General features: G+C 47.4%; 1 protein-coding gene across 7 annotated transcripts in view; it reads right to left on the bottom strand.

Moving 5' to 3' along the window:
* Window positions 1-6,234, bottom strand: part of TCF3 (transcription factor 3) — a 97,922-nt gene extending 91,688 nt beyond the window's left edge. For 3 of the 7 annotated variants that reach the window (XM_051972276.1, XM_051972275.1, XM_051972274.1), the window contains exons 1-2: window positions 6,025-6,233; window positions 2,525-2,644 (exon numbers count right to left, since the gene is read on the bottom strand). In XM_051972276.1, coding sequence (XP_051828236.1) covers window positions 2,525-2,596 — 72 coding nt within the window. In that variant the 5' untranslated portion in view covers window positions 2,597-2,644; window positions 6,025-6,233. Of the gene's footprint in view, window positions 1-2,524; window positions 2,645-6,024 lie in introns of all 7 variants that reach the window. The other 4 variants (XM_051972271.1, XM_051972273.1, XM_051972272.1 and 1 more) reach the window with 2 other exon arrangements.
* Between the last annotated feature and the right edge of the window lie 7,853 nt (window positions 6,235-14,087).

Below are 14,087 nucleotides of genomic sequence, written 5' to 3'. Positions count from 1 at the left end.
AAGAAGATCAAAGTTCAGATCTTGCTTACTCCTGTGCAGAGAAGAGGGGCACAAATTTGGAGGGTATAATTCAGGGAAGTTCCTAGATCCAGGAATAATAGTAATAGGCAACATTTATATGGCCTTCAAAAGTTTGCCAAGTATTTTATGTTTATTACCTCATTTGAGCCTCCCAAAGGAGGTGGCAGTAATCATCAATCATTTTCAATTATGTCTGACTCTTCATGACCCCATTTGGGATCTTCCTGGGCAAGATACTGAAGTGGTTAGCCATTTCCTTCTCCAGATCATTTTACAAACAAGGAAGCTGAGGCAAACAGGATGAAGTGACTTGCTCAGAATCATACAGCCAATAAGAATCTGAGGCCAGATTTGAACTGAAGAGCTCCCAGGAAGATGATTCTGACTATCCAGTGTGTCACCCAGTGTGTCTCTGGGAAGTAGGTGCTATTATTATTTTTCATTTTATAGACTAGGAAACTCAGGTAAAACAGAGGTGAAATGATTTGCCTAGGTTCTCACTACTTTAGAGTCCTGAGGATAAATTCAACTTAGATCAAGGATGACAGATCCAGTGCTCTGTCCATCTGCAGCTCTTGGTCAAAGTCCTCTGGATAGCTGAAATTAGGACTTGAATCCTGATTTTTGGATTCCAGTGTTCTTTCCAAGCACCATACTGGTTTTGTTACAGATGGGGAAATTGAGGCTAAAGTCAATGGACTGGCACTATTACTAATAAAAATGCCTGACATCTATATGGTGTGCTTTTTTGGGGAGAGGCAATCAGGGTTAAATGGCTCGTCTAATGTCACACAGCTAGTGCTTGAGGCTACATTTGAACTCAGGTCCTCCTGACTCCAGAGCCACTGCTTTATCCATAGTATCACCTGGGTGCTCCCTCATCTATATAGTTTTTAAGATGTTCCAAAAGCTTCATAATGGACATTGTCATTCAAATCTCCCAATAACCCTGTGAATTAAGGTTTATTATACCCTATTTTATAGATGGGGAAACTGAGATAAGGTAGTACAAGTCATTTGTCCATATTCACAGAGCAAGGAAATACCAAAAATGAAGTTCCTAAGCCAGGTCTCCCTGACAAGCTTCCCTCAGCCCTCTTATCTCCTATGAGGTGGTGACCAGCCAAGACACTGGGAGGGATGAATGGGATAGTAGTATCACAAGATCTGGGGGGAAAGGGGCTAGAAAAGAGTGGGGGATTGGATGGCAGTAAGTTCAGATCAAAACCTCATCCACTAGCATAACATCCACCTCATCTCTCTTCCAACCAGATTTGCCTCCTTTCAGACACTGCTCGATTTGTCAATAAAGACTGATTAAGCAACTATTGTGCACCAGACATTGCCTCAAGTATTAGAAATACAGAGAAAGGTAAAAGACAGGCCTGTCCTAAACTTTTGGAGCTCCCAGTCTAGGGGGAGACATCAAGCAAACAGCTCTGTGCAAGCCAGATATACTGGAAATAAGCAACAGAGGGAGGGCACTGAATTAAGAGAGGCTGAGAACAGCTTCAAGCAGATTTTATCTTTTTGAAATGGCAGCCTCTGCCTAGCCTTGTGAGTTGGGAAAATCAGAGAACAGACACGGGTTTTGATCCCAGTTCTGTTACTATTTTGCCAGAATGACCCTGACCCTTTCTCTATGCCTCATTTCTCCCAAAATTAAGATTCTTGACCGGGGGTCCATAAACTTAAAAAAAAAAATTACAATTTAATAACCTGTATTTTAGAAGAACTGATTTCCATTGTAATTCCAGGTTCTTTATTTTTTGCATTTTGAAAACCTTATTCTGAGAAGTCCATCCATGAGTTTCCCAAGGGGTACAGGACACAAAGACTAGAAGATCTCTCTAAGGTCTCTCCTATATTTGCGGATCCTTCCTTTCCCAGAACACACACTCATCTACTCATGATCTAAGTTTAACAGCATCTGGAGGAGTCTGACAAGGCAAATTTGAGGGGGGAATGTGAGTTTCTGAATAAAAAGCTTTTCTTCTTGCACCCTTAAGTGAATGTAGTCTGCAGAAGGCCTGGGTGAGGAAGACAAGAGGAGGCCCTCAGGAGTGTCCTCTGAGGAGAGGGAACAGCAGCACTCAACTATATTTGGCTTGCAGGGGACAGGACACTTAAGGGCTTTACTGGATAGAACAGCATCGAGGTCAGTGGGTGATGTGTTTTGTTCAGAGTTGAGGACAATTAAATTCTTTCCACAAAAAGTTGACTTTTCACTCCCTTCATCTTCCCTTTCCATGACTCTCTGGAAATAGGGGACTGAAGGAGGCCAAATCTACTTGCCCCCATTTCTTCCTTCTCCCCAACAAGGGGATGGGGGAGTACAGAATTAGGAGGCTGTTTCTACCTTTGACAAGTGAAAAGGGGCAGTGAGAGCCACAGGGCCTTCCCTTCCACAGATCTAGAGCAGACGCCAGAGAAGTTGGGGGAGGAGGGGACACAGGACAATCAGGTCCTCCAGCCCTTTAAACAGCCCCCAAAGACTGCTTACCATGCTGAAGTCTAGCAAGTCACTGAGTTCTTTGTCTGTCCCGACTGCAGCCATCCTGTGCTGCTGATTCATACTCCCACAGACTCAACAGCGGCAACAGCTCCGGAGGGCCTGGAGACACTGTGGGGGATGGGAGGGGGGAAGGAATGGAGGAGATACACACATGTGTTGGGTGGGAGTGAGATGAGGGGGAAAGAAGTGCACAAATGTAAGGTGAAAGGGAAGAGAGAGAGAAGTTAAGAGACACAGGGGAGGTAGAAAGATTGGGTATAAGAGAATGACATGCACAGAGACAGAAATGGGAATCAAGGCCACACACGAGGAGGGGGAAGGATAGAACAACACACAGAAGGGAAGAGATAGAAAAGGAGGGAGAGATATATACGGGGGGAGGGAAGAGAACAGAGAGAAGAAGGGAGAAGTGAGAGACCCCGAGACAAGAGGGAGAAAAAGAGAGTGTCAGGGAAACGGCGAATACACACACACACCCAGAGATAAGAGGAAGGGAGAGACAAATTCAGAGAGAAAGGAGGAGGATAGAGAGCCATAGGGAAAAAAAAGGGAGGGGGGTAAGATCCATAGAGAAACAGGGAAAAAACACATATACAGAGAAAAGGAGAGGGAAAGAGAATCTCATCGAGAATGGGAAAGAAAACAGACCCATAGAGAAAAGGGGGAGGGAGATACAGACCCACAGGTAATTGCAGGAGCGCGTGGAAGCAACACAAATCCAGAGAAGTTATGTGTATGTTATGGGGAGGGGGGTGGTTAGAGAGACAAAAATCCACAGAAAAGGGTAGAGACAAACCCAATCAGAAAAGGAAGAGATACAGACCCATAGAGAGGTGGAGGGGGAAAGCGGGGGTCATCGACGAGGAAGTAGGGGATACAAAAAGAGGGGGAAGGGAGGGAAAGAGAGAGAGCAGAGAGCTTTTAATGAAGGCTGAACTCCGGAGGGTGGGGGCGTTGACAGATGAATGTTTTGTAAACGCTAAAAACCCTGGCAAATCCTTCCCCATCTCAAAGGGGCCCCTGGCCGGCTGGGGGCCAGTGCACATGGCGCCCCGGGCGCTGAACAAGTTCCCCATTCAGGTTCACACTCGGATGTTTGTTTTGGGGGCTGCCGGCCTCCCAGCTCTGCTGGGGGTGAAGAGGGGAAAGACAATCAACCAATGAGAAAAGAAGGAGAGGGAGGAAAAATATGGGCCACTCAACATCCAGGGTGTAGGGCCAGTTATAACCTTTGGGGGATCTTAAAGGGCCAGCCGGGCCCTTCCCCCTCTTAAAGGGGCAGCCCACTAGGCACTGAACAATACAGGGACACCCAACCACCACTAAATTAATTCCCTAAATTCCAGAAGCAAAGAGGTCTAGCTAAAATTAAAAAAAAAAAAAAAAAGAATTGTAGAAATAGGTTTTCTTTCTGGAAATGGGAAGAGGAATTATTGGGGGGTAGGGGGAGAAGACAACTAAGGCTGCTTCCCACTCTTGTATTCCTCTGGCAGACCCTGGGGTGATGGTGTGGGGAGAACAGAGAAGAGCAGTGGAACTCTCTTAACACCTATAGCCAGAACTCAAATGTGGGGGGTGGGGTAGAAATAAAAATTTCTCCCCCTTCTCGGAGCGGCCCCCAGCGCCAGATGTCAGGACGCATTTCAATGAAGTGCACAACACACAAGCGCGCGCACACGCACGCACACACATCCCGAAAAAAAAAAAGTTAAAAAAAATCAAACGAGTAAAACTCGGCTCCTCCTCCCCTTAGGTGGGGGGAGGGGAAAGGGTGCATGAGGATTTTAAGTAAGTCTAAAGCAGCACCGAGCATACAGTCGGCGCTTAATAAATATTTGTTGAGTTGAATATGCTCTTCCCCTAGAAAACAACAAAAGCCAATAAAGGTTTTTTATTTAAGGTAACTTGGGAAATAATTGCTCCCCTCCCTCGCCAGGCAGTCCTCGACTCTCTCCGAGGGTCCCTCGGGGGAGGATACCCGCTCAAAAACAAGAAAGGGAGGGAGTAGGGGGTAGCGTGTGGGGTGGGGGCGGAGAAGGGGGGCGTGGCGTGGGGGGAGAACTATCCACCTGACTCAGGCTCAGAGAAAAGAAAATTGGGGGGGGGACTGCTTCTAAACCAGACCCCCCCCGAAAAAAAATCACCAGAGATGTCTTTTAAAATTAACACCCCGCCACGAGAGCAAAATATAAAGAAACTGACCTTTTTCACTTAATCCAGAAAAAGCCCTAACTTCATGAATGAGAATAACTTTTTTCTCCCCAACCCCCACTCAAAAGCTAGCTAACTTGGAGTAGCTCAAGGAAAAAGGGGGTCCCGGAGGTGGTGGTGGAACTAAAGTGTGGGGGGGAGAACAAGTGAAATCGATGAGCTCAGAAAGCGGCTGCCAGTCTCTTTCCTCCCTCCGCCCTCCTCGCCCCCACCCTCCCCGCAGCTAGGGCACGGGGAGCCCGGGCGGTGGGGATCCCTTTGAAGCCCACGGAGCGGCCGGGGCGTGTTATGCCTCAATCTGAAATCATTCACAGCAGTTTTGCCGCCGCATGCCAGCGGAGAAAGCCTTTCCCCGAGTTAACGCGGAGCAGATGTTTCACCGTACCCCTCCCCACCCCCGCACCCCCCCCTTCTCACCCCCCACCCCATGTACTTCAACCTGAGACACCAGTTAGGAGAGGCACCTTCTTGCCTTCAGACAAAAGGGCTTCCCCGCCCCCCCCCCCCTTTCCCGGCCTGTTCCCAAACTCCGGGCCGGGGCCTGCAAATGCCAGTTCTTGGATTCCGCCTCTTCTCCCCCCTCCCCCCCCCCGCCCCACTTACATACTCACTCCACCAGGGGCAGGCCCCACTTAGGGGCTCTGGGGGAAGGGGAGGAGGGCGAGGGAGAAAGAACATGAGCCCCAGCCAAGCCAACCAAACTTTGAAGAACAGACCAAGTTGCAGCGTCCCGTCCCGTCCCCTACCATCACCCCCCCATCCCAGTCTATAAAGTTCAGGAAACTGTAAGCACATTTGGGGGCGAAGCACAGGGCAAAAGGGGCAGGGGATCGGTCTTTCAGAGTACCCAGTACTCTTTCCCTCCACACCTCAAAAATAAGAAAAAGGGGGGGAAGAGACCCAGCCTTTCCCTCCGGGCCCTTTAAACTTGGCTAACAGAACAATGAGTCCCCTCCAGCTGCCGCCTCCACCCCTCCCCCCAACCAGTGCCCCAGAGCTAGTCCCCAGGAAGCCACGGGGACCAGACAGCAAGACTGGCCCAGGGAAGGGGGGAGCGTTCTGCCCCACAACCACCACCCCCTCACCTCTCTAAAGCACCATGCGTCCCCCAAACTTCCTCCCCTGGAAAAAGAACTGAGCCCAACTTTGTCGCGGCTCCAGCCCGGGGTGCCTACACAAAGCCCTTGGGAGGGGGGCGAGGAAGCCCCCAGCGCGGCGCGCCCCCACCCCATCTCCAGTCAGTTCCCCCATCCCCCCAGCCGGCGCAGGCTGTTTACCTTCTCGGTAAGAAATCGCATCCGGCGGGCGGGAAGCTGCGAGCCAGGGTCGCGAGGGTCGGGGGCATGAAACAGCAGCGGAGACGGAGGCGGCGGCGGCAGCGGCGTCCCCCCAACACCGCCCGCCCGCCCGGTCCTGCACCAGCCCGGCTCCTCGGGCCCGGAGGCGGCGTGGACAAAAGCGGCGGGGTCTGGCCGGGCGGGCTTCCCCGAGCCCCCCGCCGCCGCCCCGCGGCTCCGCGGGCGGCTGCTTTCCGACGACTCGCGCGTGGGCGCTTCGTCCCCTTCTCTGTTCCCCTTCCCCCCCAGCCCCTCGGCCGCCCCCTTGCTCCGTAGCTCGCGAGCGCCTTGGGCCCCGCGAGGCAGCGGCGCGCGGGGCTCCCGGGCCGCGTTCCAAGCGCCGCTACAACGTATCCGCCCTGGCCGCCGCCGCTGCCGCCGGCGCGCGCTCACATCCGAGCCCTCCGGAACCCCGGGGCTCCGCTACAATTGTAACCACTTCATCTTCCTGCGGCAGGAGACATGTTCCAACCCTTCCCCCCCCCCACCCCCCATCCGCCCCCACCTCCACCTCTCCCTCCCAGTCTCCGTCCCCTCCCCCTTCCACATTGTCACCGCTCCGCCTCGGATCCCCCCCGCTCCTCCCACCCCTTTCGTATCCTTCCGCCGTCGCTGTCCAGCGGCCCCGCGAGCAGACTGGCGGGCTGCAGTAAGAGTGGGCTCCGGGGTGGACGGCCCCCGGGCCCTTGGAGGGCGCGAACTCTGAGCGCAGTACGAGTCCTTTCTCTAGCTAGCCGGGAAAGGAGAGAGAATTTTGCAAGAACAGGATGAATTCCCCTCCCCCAAGTGCAAAAAAACCCAAATCAACAACAACAACCCATAAGTGATTTTTAGAAGACACCCTACCCCTCTTTTGGGCTTCTTTAAAAACTCCTTGTGTCTGTTATTCGGCTGCTTCCCCGACCCTCCGATTCTGAACCCGTTCCTGCCATGAGCTCCCTGGAAGAGGGAAAGGGGGGAAAGAGTATTGAGATGATGACCGGGAAGGATCAGAGAGACTATATGGGGCCCGGGAGGGGGAAAAGAGAGCAAGGCCGGGGCAGGGGTGGGGGGGAAGGCAGTGCGGGAAAAGGACTATGTTTCTTAGCGGAGGAGCACGTGTGATTCTAGATTTAGCAAGCGGGAGGGAGAGAGGAAGAAGGAGGCATGACGACACAGGGAGGATCGGGAGATGGAATGATAAGCCCGCAGGGCACCATCCAACTAGAGGGTGCGCCGTACGTGATTGGCAGGCCGATTGACTAGTCCTTTGCAGGCTCCTGCCCTCTTTCCTCTTTTCCATCTCCCTTTCTCCCCTCCCCTCTTTTCTCCTCCCCTCTTCTCCCCTCCCCTGGCCCGGCCCGGCCGGGCTCCGCCCTCCTAGCTCTGCCCAGCGCCCACTGTGGAGGCCGGACTTTCTGAAGCGAGAGGCCGCGAGAAGCGGTTAGGGGGTGGGTTAGTGGGTTGGGTTTTTTTTTTTTTTTTCTGCTATTGGGTTCTCGTCTCCCTCCCGCACTCAGACTCCAGGGCCGCCTGCTTTACCTTGTTCTGGGTTTTGCTTAGAGGAGGGGGTAGGGCCTAGGTTCATTTGCAAAGTGTCCCTGGAGTGAAGGGGAGCCATTTGCCTGGAGAGAGGGGGTGTTGCAGACCAGCTAGGAGGAAGGGAATGAACCTCGAGAACTACTTTACACTTTTGTATATTTGTCTCTCTGGGGACTCCCTAAACCCCGGGAGGGATCTGGAGCCATTGGACGGAGGAGATGAGTGAGGCCCAGGGAGGGCCAGAGGTCACAGGTCACTGAGAGAGTTAGTGACCAAGGCAGAATAAGGACTCTAGTGTCCTGCCCTCCACTCCAGGGCTTCTTCCAGGGCATTACCTCTCCCTATGTGATCCTGTAACTCTGGCTCAGTTTGTTAATTGAATTTTGTTTGAATCTGAAGTGGGGATTGGCCTCCTGTGGAGCTTCGGAGATCATGGAATTAAAACTAAAGAGCAGGAAAAATAATCGGGGCACATTTTATTTGTACTTTTAGGTTTACAAAGTGTTTTCCATATGGATTAAAGTGTCCAGGTTGGCCCCATTTTAAAAGAACCTCAGGATATAGAATGTTGGAATTGGATGAATCTTAGCCCAATGCCTGGCACATAGATTGTGCTTATTGAATGAATTACTGAATGTTATAAATAGAATGTCATAACTGGGAGAGAACTTAGAGCATAAAATGTCAATGCCAGAGGAAACCTTAGAACTTAAAGCATGAATTATTAGTGCGAGAACAGATTTTAGACATAGATTATAGAATGTCAAAGCTGGAAATTACCTCAGTGATTCGTTAGTCTGACTTTTAAAGATGGGGAAACTGAGGACCAGAGAAGGAAAGGAACTTCCCCAAGATTGTTACCCTGCTCACCTCACTAGTGTTTTCAAAATGAGATGAAATAATGTACAGGTTCCTCCCATCTTAGATATCTGTGTATTGATATTAAACATCCCCCCTCCAGGTCTGACAATCTAAAAGTCCTCTCTACTCTAACATTCTGTATTCTAAGGACCCTCACGTGACTGACATCCAGTATTTTAAGGGCCTTCCCAGCTCTGACATCTTGTCTATAACCTTTCCCAACTTTGATTCTATGTGCCATGTTGCAATATTCTCTTAGTCTATATGAACCCATTTTGTCAAGTCACAGAGTCGTTGAAATGTCTGGAGAAACCAGAAAAAATCTTCAGCATTTACCATAAATGCATGGCCTATGGTGAACTTTGCAGAGGACATGGTCAAAGGGTAGAGAGTGCAATAGGACTGGATGGGTTGCAATCTCTGTCAATGGCAGGAACTCTGGTATCTATAAGATCATGGCTCTGTTTGCATATTTGAATATAAAACCTTAAATGAATGTAATTTATTGTTATCATCATTATTAGCCTCCTCCTACTCCTGGGAACTGGGAGGTTTAATAGTTTCTCTCTGGGGACTCTACTGGAGATGCTAAGAAAAATAAATTTTATTCAGGAAACTAACGCCCTACAGGAGAGACAAAAAACCCAGCAACAAAGTAGATTTATCTGTCTGCTTCAAATCAACAACCAGGTATTTGGACTTTGAAAATGTGTTTTCTTTTTTGGACAAAGATGACACCCCTAAAGTCCTAGCATTGCAAAGGAGGGGCAGCAAATAGGAGCTCAGATCTTGGCTGTCTCACTATCATACAGGATAAACTTGCTCAAGTTCCCCTCCTCTCCCTCTCTGTTCCTTTGTAAAATTCAATTCCATTCAGCAGATATTTATTAAATATATATTATGCAGATAGAGCACTGGCCTTGGAATCAGGGAGATTTATCTTTATTAGTTTAGATGAAGCCTCAGACTTAATACCTGGTTGATCCTGGGCAAATTAGTTAACCGCATTTGCCTCAGTTTCCTCATCTGTCAGGACATCATGAACCACTCCAATATCTTTGCCAAGAAAACCCCCAAATAGGGTCAGGAGGAGTCAGACACAATTGAAGAAAAACAACAACATGTGTGAAGCCCTGTGGTAGATGCCATTGCTAGAGATATGAAGCTGAAAAAAGGAAACAGTTCTTACCCTCAAGTAGCTTATACTCTCTCAAAGTAAGGGTTGGGAACAGGGAATAGAATGATGATAGGGAAACTGAATGAGGAGAAGATAGCAGTGATAAGAGAATATAGGAAACAGTGTGAGCTATAAGGCTTCACAAAAATCGTTTTTGTTATTGTTCACTTGTGTCTGACTCTTCATGATCCTATTTAAGGTTTTCTTGGCAGAGATCCTAGAGCAATTTGCCATTTCCTTCTTCAGATCATTTTACAGATAAAGAAAATGAGGCAAATACAGTGAAGTGATTTACCCAGATTCACACAGATAGTAAGTATCTAAGGTTAGATTTGAACTCAGAAAGAAGAGGCTTCCTGATTCCAATCCAGGCACATTATCCACTATGGTGCCATCTAGCTGTCCTACAAAAAAAGAAGGTAGCATCCAAATTTCGACTGAATAATCTCTGACATGCCTTCCAATTCTGGTATGATACAATGTCCTTCAACTAGGCCACAGACTCAGAACTGTGTTCCTGACAGTATGGGTGGCCTGCTCCCAAGTCAGCTACAATTTCAGTTGGTAATTCTTTACATTATATTAGTATATACAACATTCTGTCTCCGGACATTTTGCCTTTGCAATACCTTGTATCTCCCATGTTTGGAATATTCTCCTTCCTTGTCTCTGATTTTTGGTATTTCTGGCTTCCTTCAAGACTCAAATCTTACCTTCTGTAGGAGGCCTTTCCAGGTCATCTTCATTCCCCTGCCCAGGAGCTTTAACCTCCCCCTTCCTAATTTTCTTTGTATATACAAAGAAATTTACATTTACATCTTCATCTATCTATCTATCTATCTATCTATCTATCTATCTATCTATCTTTATATTTAGCTCTAGCCTCCACTGATGTTATTCCCTCTATTGTAGGAGGCCACAGGAACTTTTACATGGAATTTTGTTGTGCCCCCTCTTCTTTTGTACCTCCATAGACTCTGGGAAGGGAAAAGGAATTAGGTTCATAGTTTAGTTCCAAGTCTAAAAACCCTGTTAGGGCATTGTTGGTGGAATTGTGAAATGATTTAACCATTCTGGAGAATATGGAACTATGCCCCCAAAACTATAAAACTGCATATCCTTTGATGCAATAGTGTCATTACTGGGTCTGTATCCCAAGGAAATCATAAAGCAGGTCCTTTTTTTGAAAAGGACCCACATGTGCAAAAATGTCTGTAGCAGCTATTTTGTGGTAGCAAAGAATTGGAAAAGGAATGGATGTCCGTCAATTGAGGAATGGCTGAACAAGTTGTGATACATGAAGATAATAGAATATTATTGTTCCATAAAAAATAATGAATAAGCTGATTATAAAAAGGCCTGGAAAGATTTACATGAACTGATGTTGAGCAAAACAAGCAGAACTAGGAATACATTGTATACAATAACAGCAAGAATGTTCGATGATCAACTATGAAAGGCTTAGTTCTTCTCAAGTGCTTCAGTGATCCAAAGGAGTCCCAATAGACTTTGGACAGAAAATGCCATTTGCAACCAGAGAAAGAACTAAGGAAATTGAATGTAAATCAACACATGCTAGGTTTATTTATTTTTTCTGTGTTTTTTTTACTCTCTCTCATGCTTTTCCCGTTTGCTCTGATTTTTCTTTCCCAACATAATTCATAAAACAATGAATATTTAAAAAAAACAAAAAAAAGCCTAAAACCCTATTAGGGTTCATGTCCCAGTAAGCTTCTTAGACTCTCCATGCTGGAGTAGTTGGGTGTTCTCATTTTCATCTGAAGTCTAGGCCAAAGTCTTCATGGCTCAAACTCCCAATCCATGAGGATCACTCGAAATTGAGGGGAATAAAGAAAGTAGAAACAAATACCATTCCCCGATAGGCTCATTTTTCAAAGCCAGAAGTAAAAGAGAGGGAGAAGGGGGAAGAAATCCTTCCTCTCTCACTAGTTTACTTCATGGCCTCCCAGCTGTGAATGAACTGGGATTTTCCCCTTCTGGCTCTAATGAACTGGAATCTTCCTCCTTTGATTTTGGATAAACTGGGATCTTTACCCTCTGGATGAAGCATAACGGAGTTGACTAAAAGACCACAACAGAAAGATTGTCCATAAAGGAGCAGGGTACAGTCTCACCAATTTTAAAGATGAAGGAAGTCAATCATAGGAGACAATCAACACACTTCTGGTGGGGGATGATGAGCCCTCCATGCATGAGAGGCAATCTAAACATGCTCTAAACATCCCACAAGAGAATGTTCATGTTACATAACCTGCTCTGGTGACATCTCCACAATATACCTCCTTATTCACCTTTAGAATGTAATCTCCTTGAGGGTGAGCTCTAAGCAAAGTCTTTTTTATTTTTTGTTTTTTGGTCTTTCTTTGTATACCTTCCACTTCATTAGTCCAGTGCCCAGCAATCCTCTTCCCCAATAAGTGCTTGACAAATACTGAATAAAGAGGTCACTTTCAAGATTTATCAGTCTAAATTCTCTGAAGTTAAGGCTCAGGGCTTCAGATCCCTGACCACTGTTATCCCTGATCCTAATTCTGTTGGGGGCTAGTGGTGCAACATAGCTTTGGAATGGCACTACCCTAAGATCAGTCACAGGCCTCTCTTGAATTTACTATATACTTCAACTCCTTGGGTTCCATGAACTGAGCCTGATTATAGCTGCTGGCTACTGGAGGGGAGGGGATGGGATGAGAAGAGAGACAGGGATGGCCATCAGAGCCAATTCCCTTTTGTGAAAAGAAGGAAGCTACTTCCTTTTATACCCTACTTCCACTCCTCATGTAATAGGATCCCCTGAGCAGGAGCTGTTTTTCCAATGCCAGGATAGGGCCCCCAAGTCTTCCCTAAGTCCATTGCTACCCTGCTTCTCCACCCTAAATCCTCACGAGGGAAATGGAATGGGCTTTGGGAGTAGAGAAGGATTCCAATGATTTATTTGCTAGGTTCTTAGGCTAGGATCAAAACCTAGTTTTGTTCCAGAAATCTAGGCCTAAAGCAAGAATGGTTTGCCCAAGAAGGTCACACAAAGGGTTAATAGTAGAACTGGGCTTAGAAACCAGATCTCCCTGTGAGAGGGAGGGCTCTTTCACCTGCACCAAACCGTGCCTCTCCCTACATTTCTCTGCCTGTCTGTGCCGCTCTGCTTTGTTCAGTCTCTTCCTGACTCCAGTGGAGTTTTCTGGGCAAAGATTCTGGAGTGGTTTATTATTTCCTGGTAAATGAGGAAACTCAGGCAAGCAAAGTTAAATGACTTTGTGCAGAGTCAAACAGCTAGTAAGTGTCTGAAGCTGGATTTGAAATCAGGAACGTGAGTCTTCCTGCTCCATTTCATCACTGAGCTGTCCATATCTATCTCTGCCTAAATCACAATGCATCTGTCTATAACAGGCAGTCTCTTTACGCTTCCCTATGTGGCATTGCCTGTGTCAAGCCCACTGCCTTTATCCACATCACACTATATCCGTCCACACCATAATGCCTTTTTTCTAGCATTTTGGTCTCTGTCTGCATCACTCTGTCACTGTCTCTCCCACTCTACTTCTGCCTACGTGGTGCTGCCTTAGCTTGTACCACACTATGTTTAGCTATCCCATCCTGCCTTTGTCTACCATACTGCCTCCATCTATTCAAACTTCCATCCAAAGTATTCTTTTTCTGTGGGGTGTAGAGTGTGTTCAGGGAAGACTAGTACCTGTCTTGTAAAGGCTGTCAAGCCCTTTATAAGGCTGCTTTCCACCCCTGATATCTATCTGATCCACCAATTCTCACTTGTGGCTCCAAGAAGCTGTAGCATACACAGTGACCACACCCTGGTAAACCTTTTTGGCAGACGGGCTAAACCAAAGTTTAGTTGAGGGTAACCAAAGGGTCTCAAACCCTAGGGTGAGTTGGGGGGGGAGGGACTCTATTCCAGGAATGAAAAGGCTTCCCCTGGTGCAATGGGCAGATGACAACAATTTGTTCTAGTGGCCATGAAGATGGGGAAGCAGGTGATCTGGAGTGCTTAGGGCTTGGTTAGACATTGGAGATACTGCATTTGACTCTGTCCTGCCACTGATGGCTTTAGAAGAGAGAGTGAGGCTGATGACTTCAGGCAACCCTGTCTCACTTAAATCCAATTTACACATGAACCTAAAGATTTTCTATGCCATAGTCCCTGCCTATTTATGCCAGTGGTATCAAACTCAGAAAAGAAGCCACCAATATATATGTAGGGTCCCTGCAGATGGCATATTGACCGAGTTCTACAATGTTATCCATTTTATTGTATTTTTGCTTATTTTGCTGAATATCACCTAATTTCATTTTGATCCAAGGCCTTGTATTTTGAGGCTTTTGTCAGTAAATATTCTGTCTGTCAATTGGGGCAGCTAATTGATAGAGTGCAAAACTTGTTTGCCTCAATTTCCTCATCTGTAAAATGAGC

This window comes from Antechinus flavipes, chromosome 1, assembly GCF_016432865.1.
Source record: "Antechinus flavipes isolate AdamAnt ecotype Samford, QLD, Australia chromosome 1, AdamAnt_v2, whole genome shotgun sequence".
NCBI lineage: Eukaryota > Metazoa > Chordata > Mammalia > Dasyuromorphia > Dasyuridae > Antechinus > Antechinus flavipes.
The sequence above is the reverse complement of the archived record's forward strand: the minus strand, read 5'-3'. Positions and strand labels throughout refer to the sequence as shown.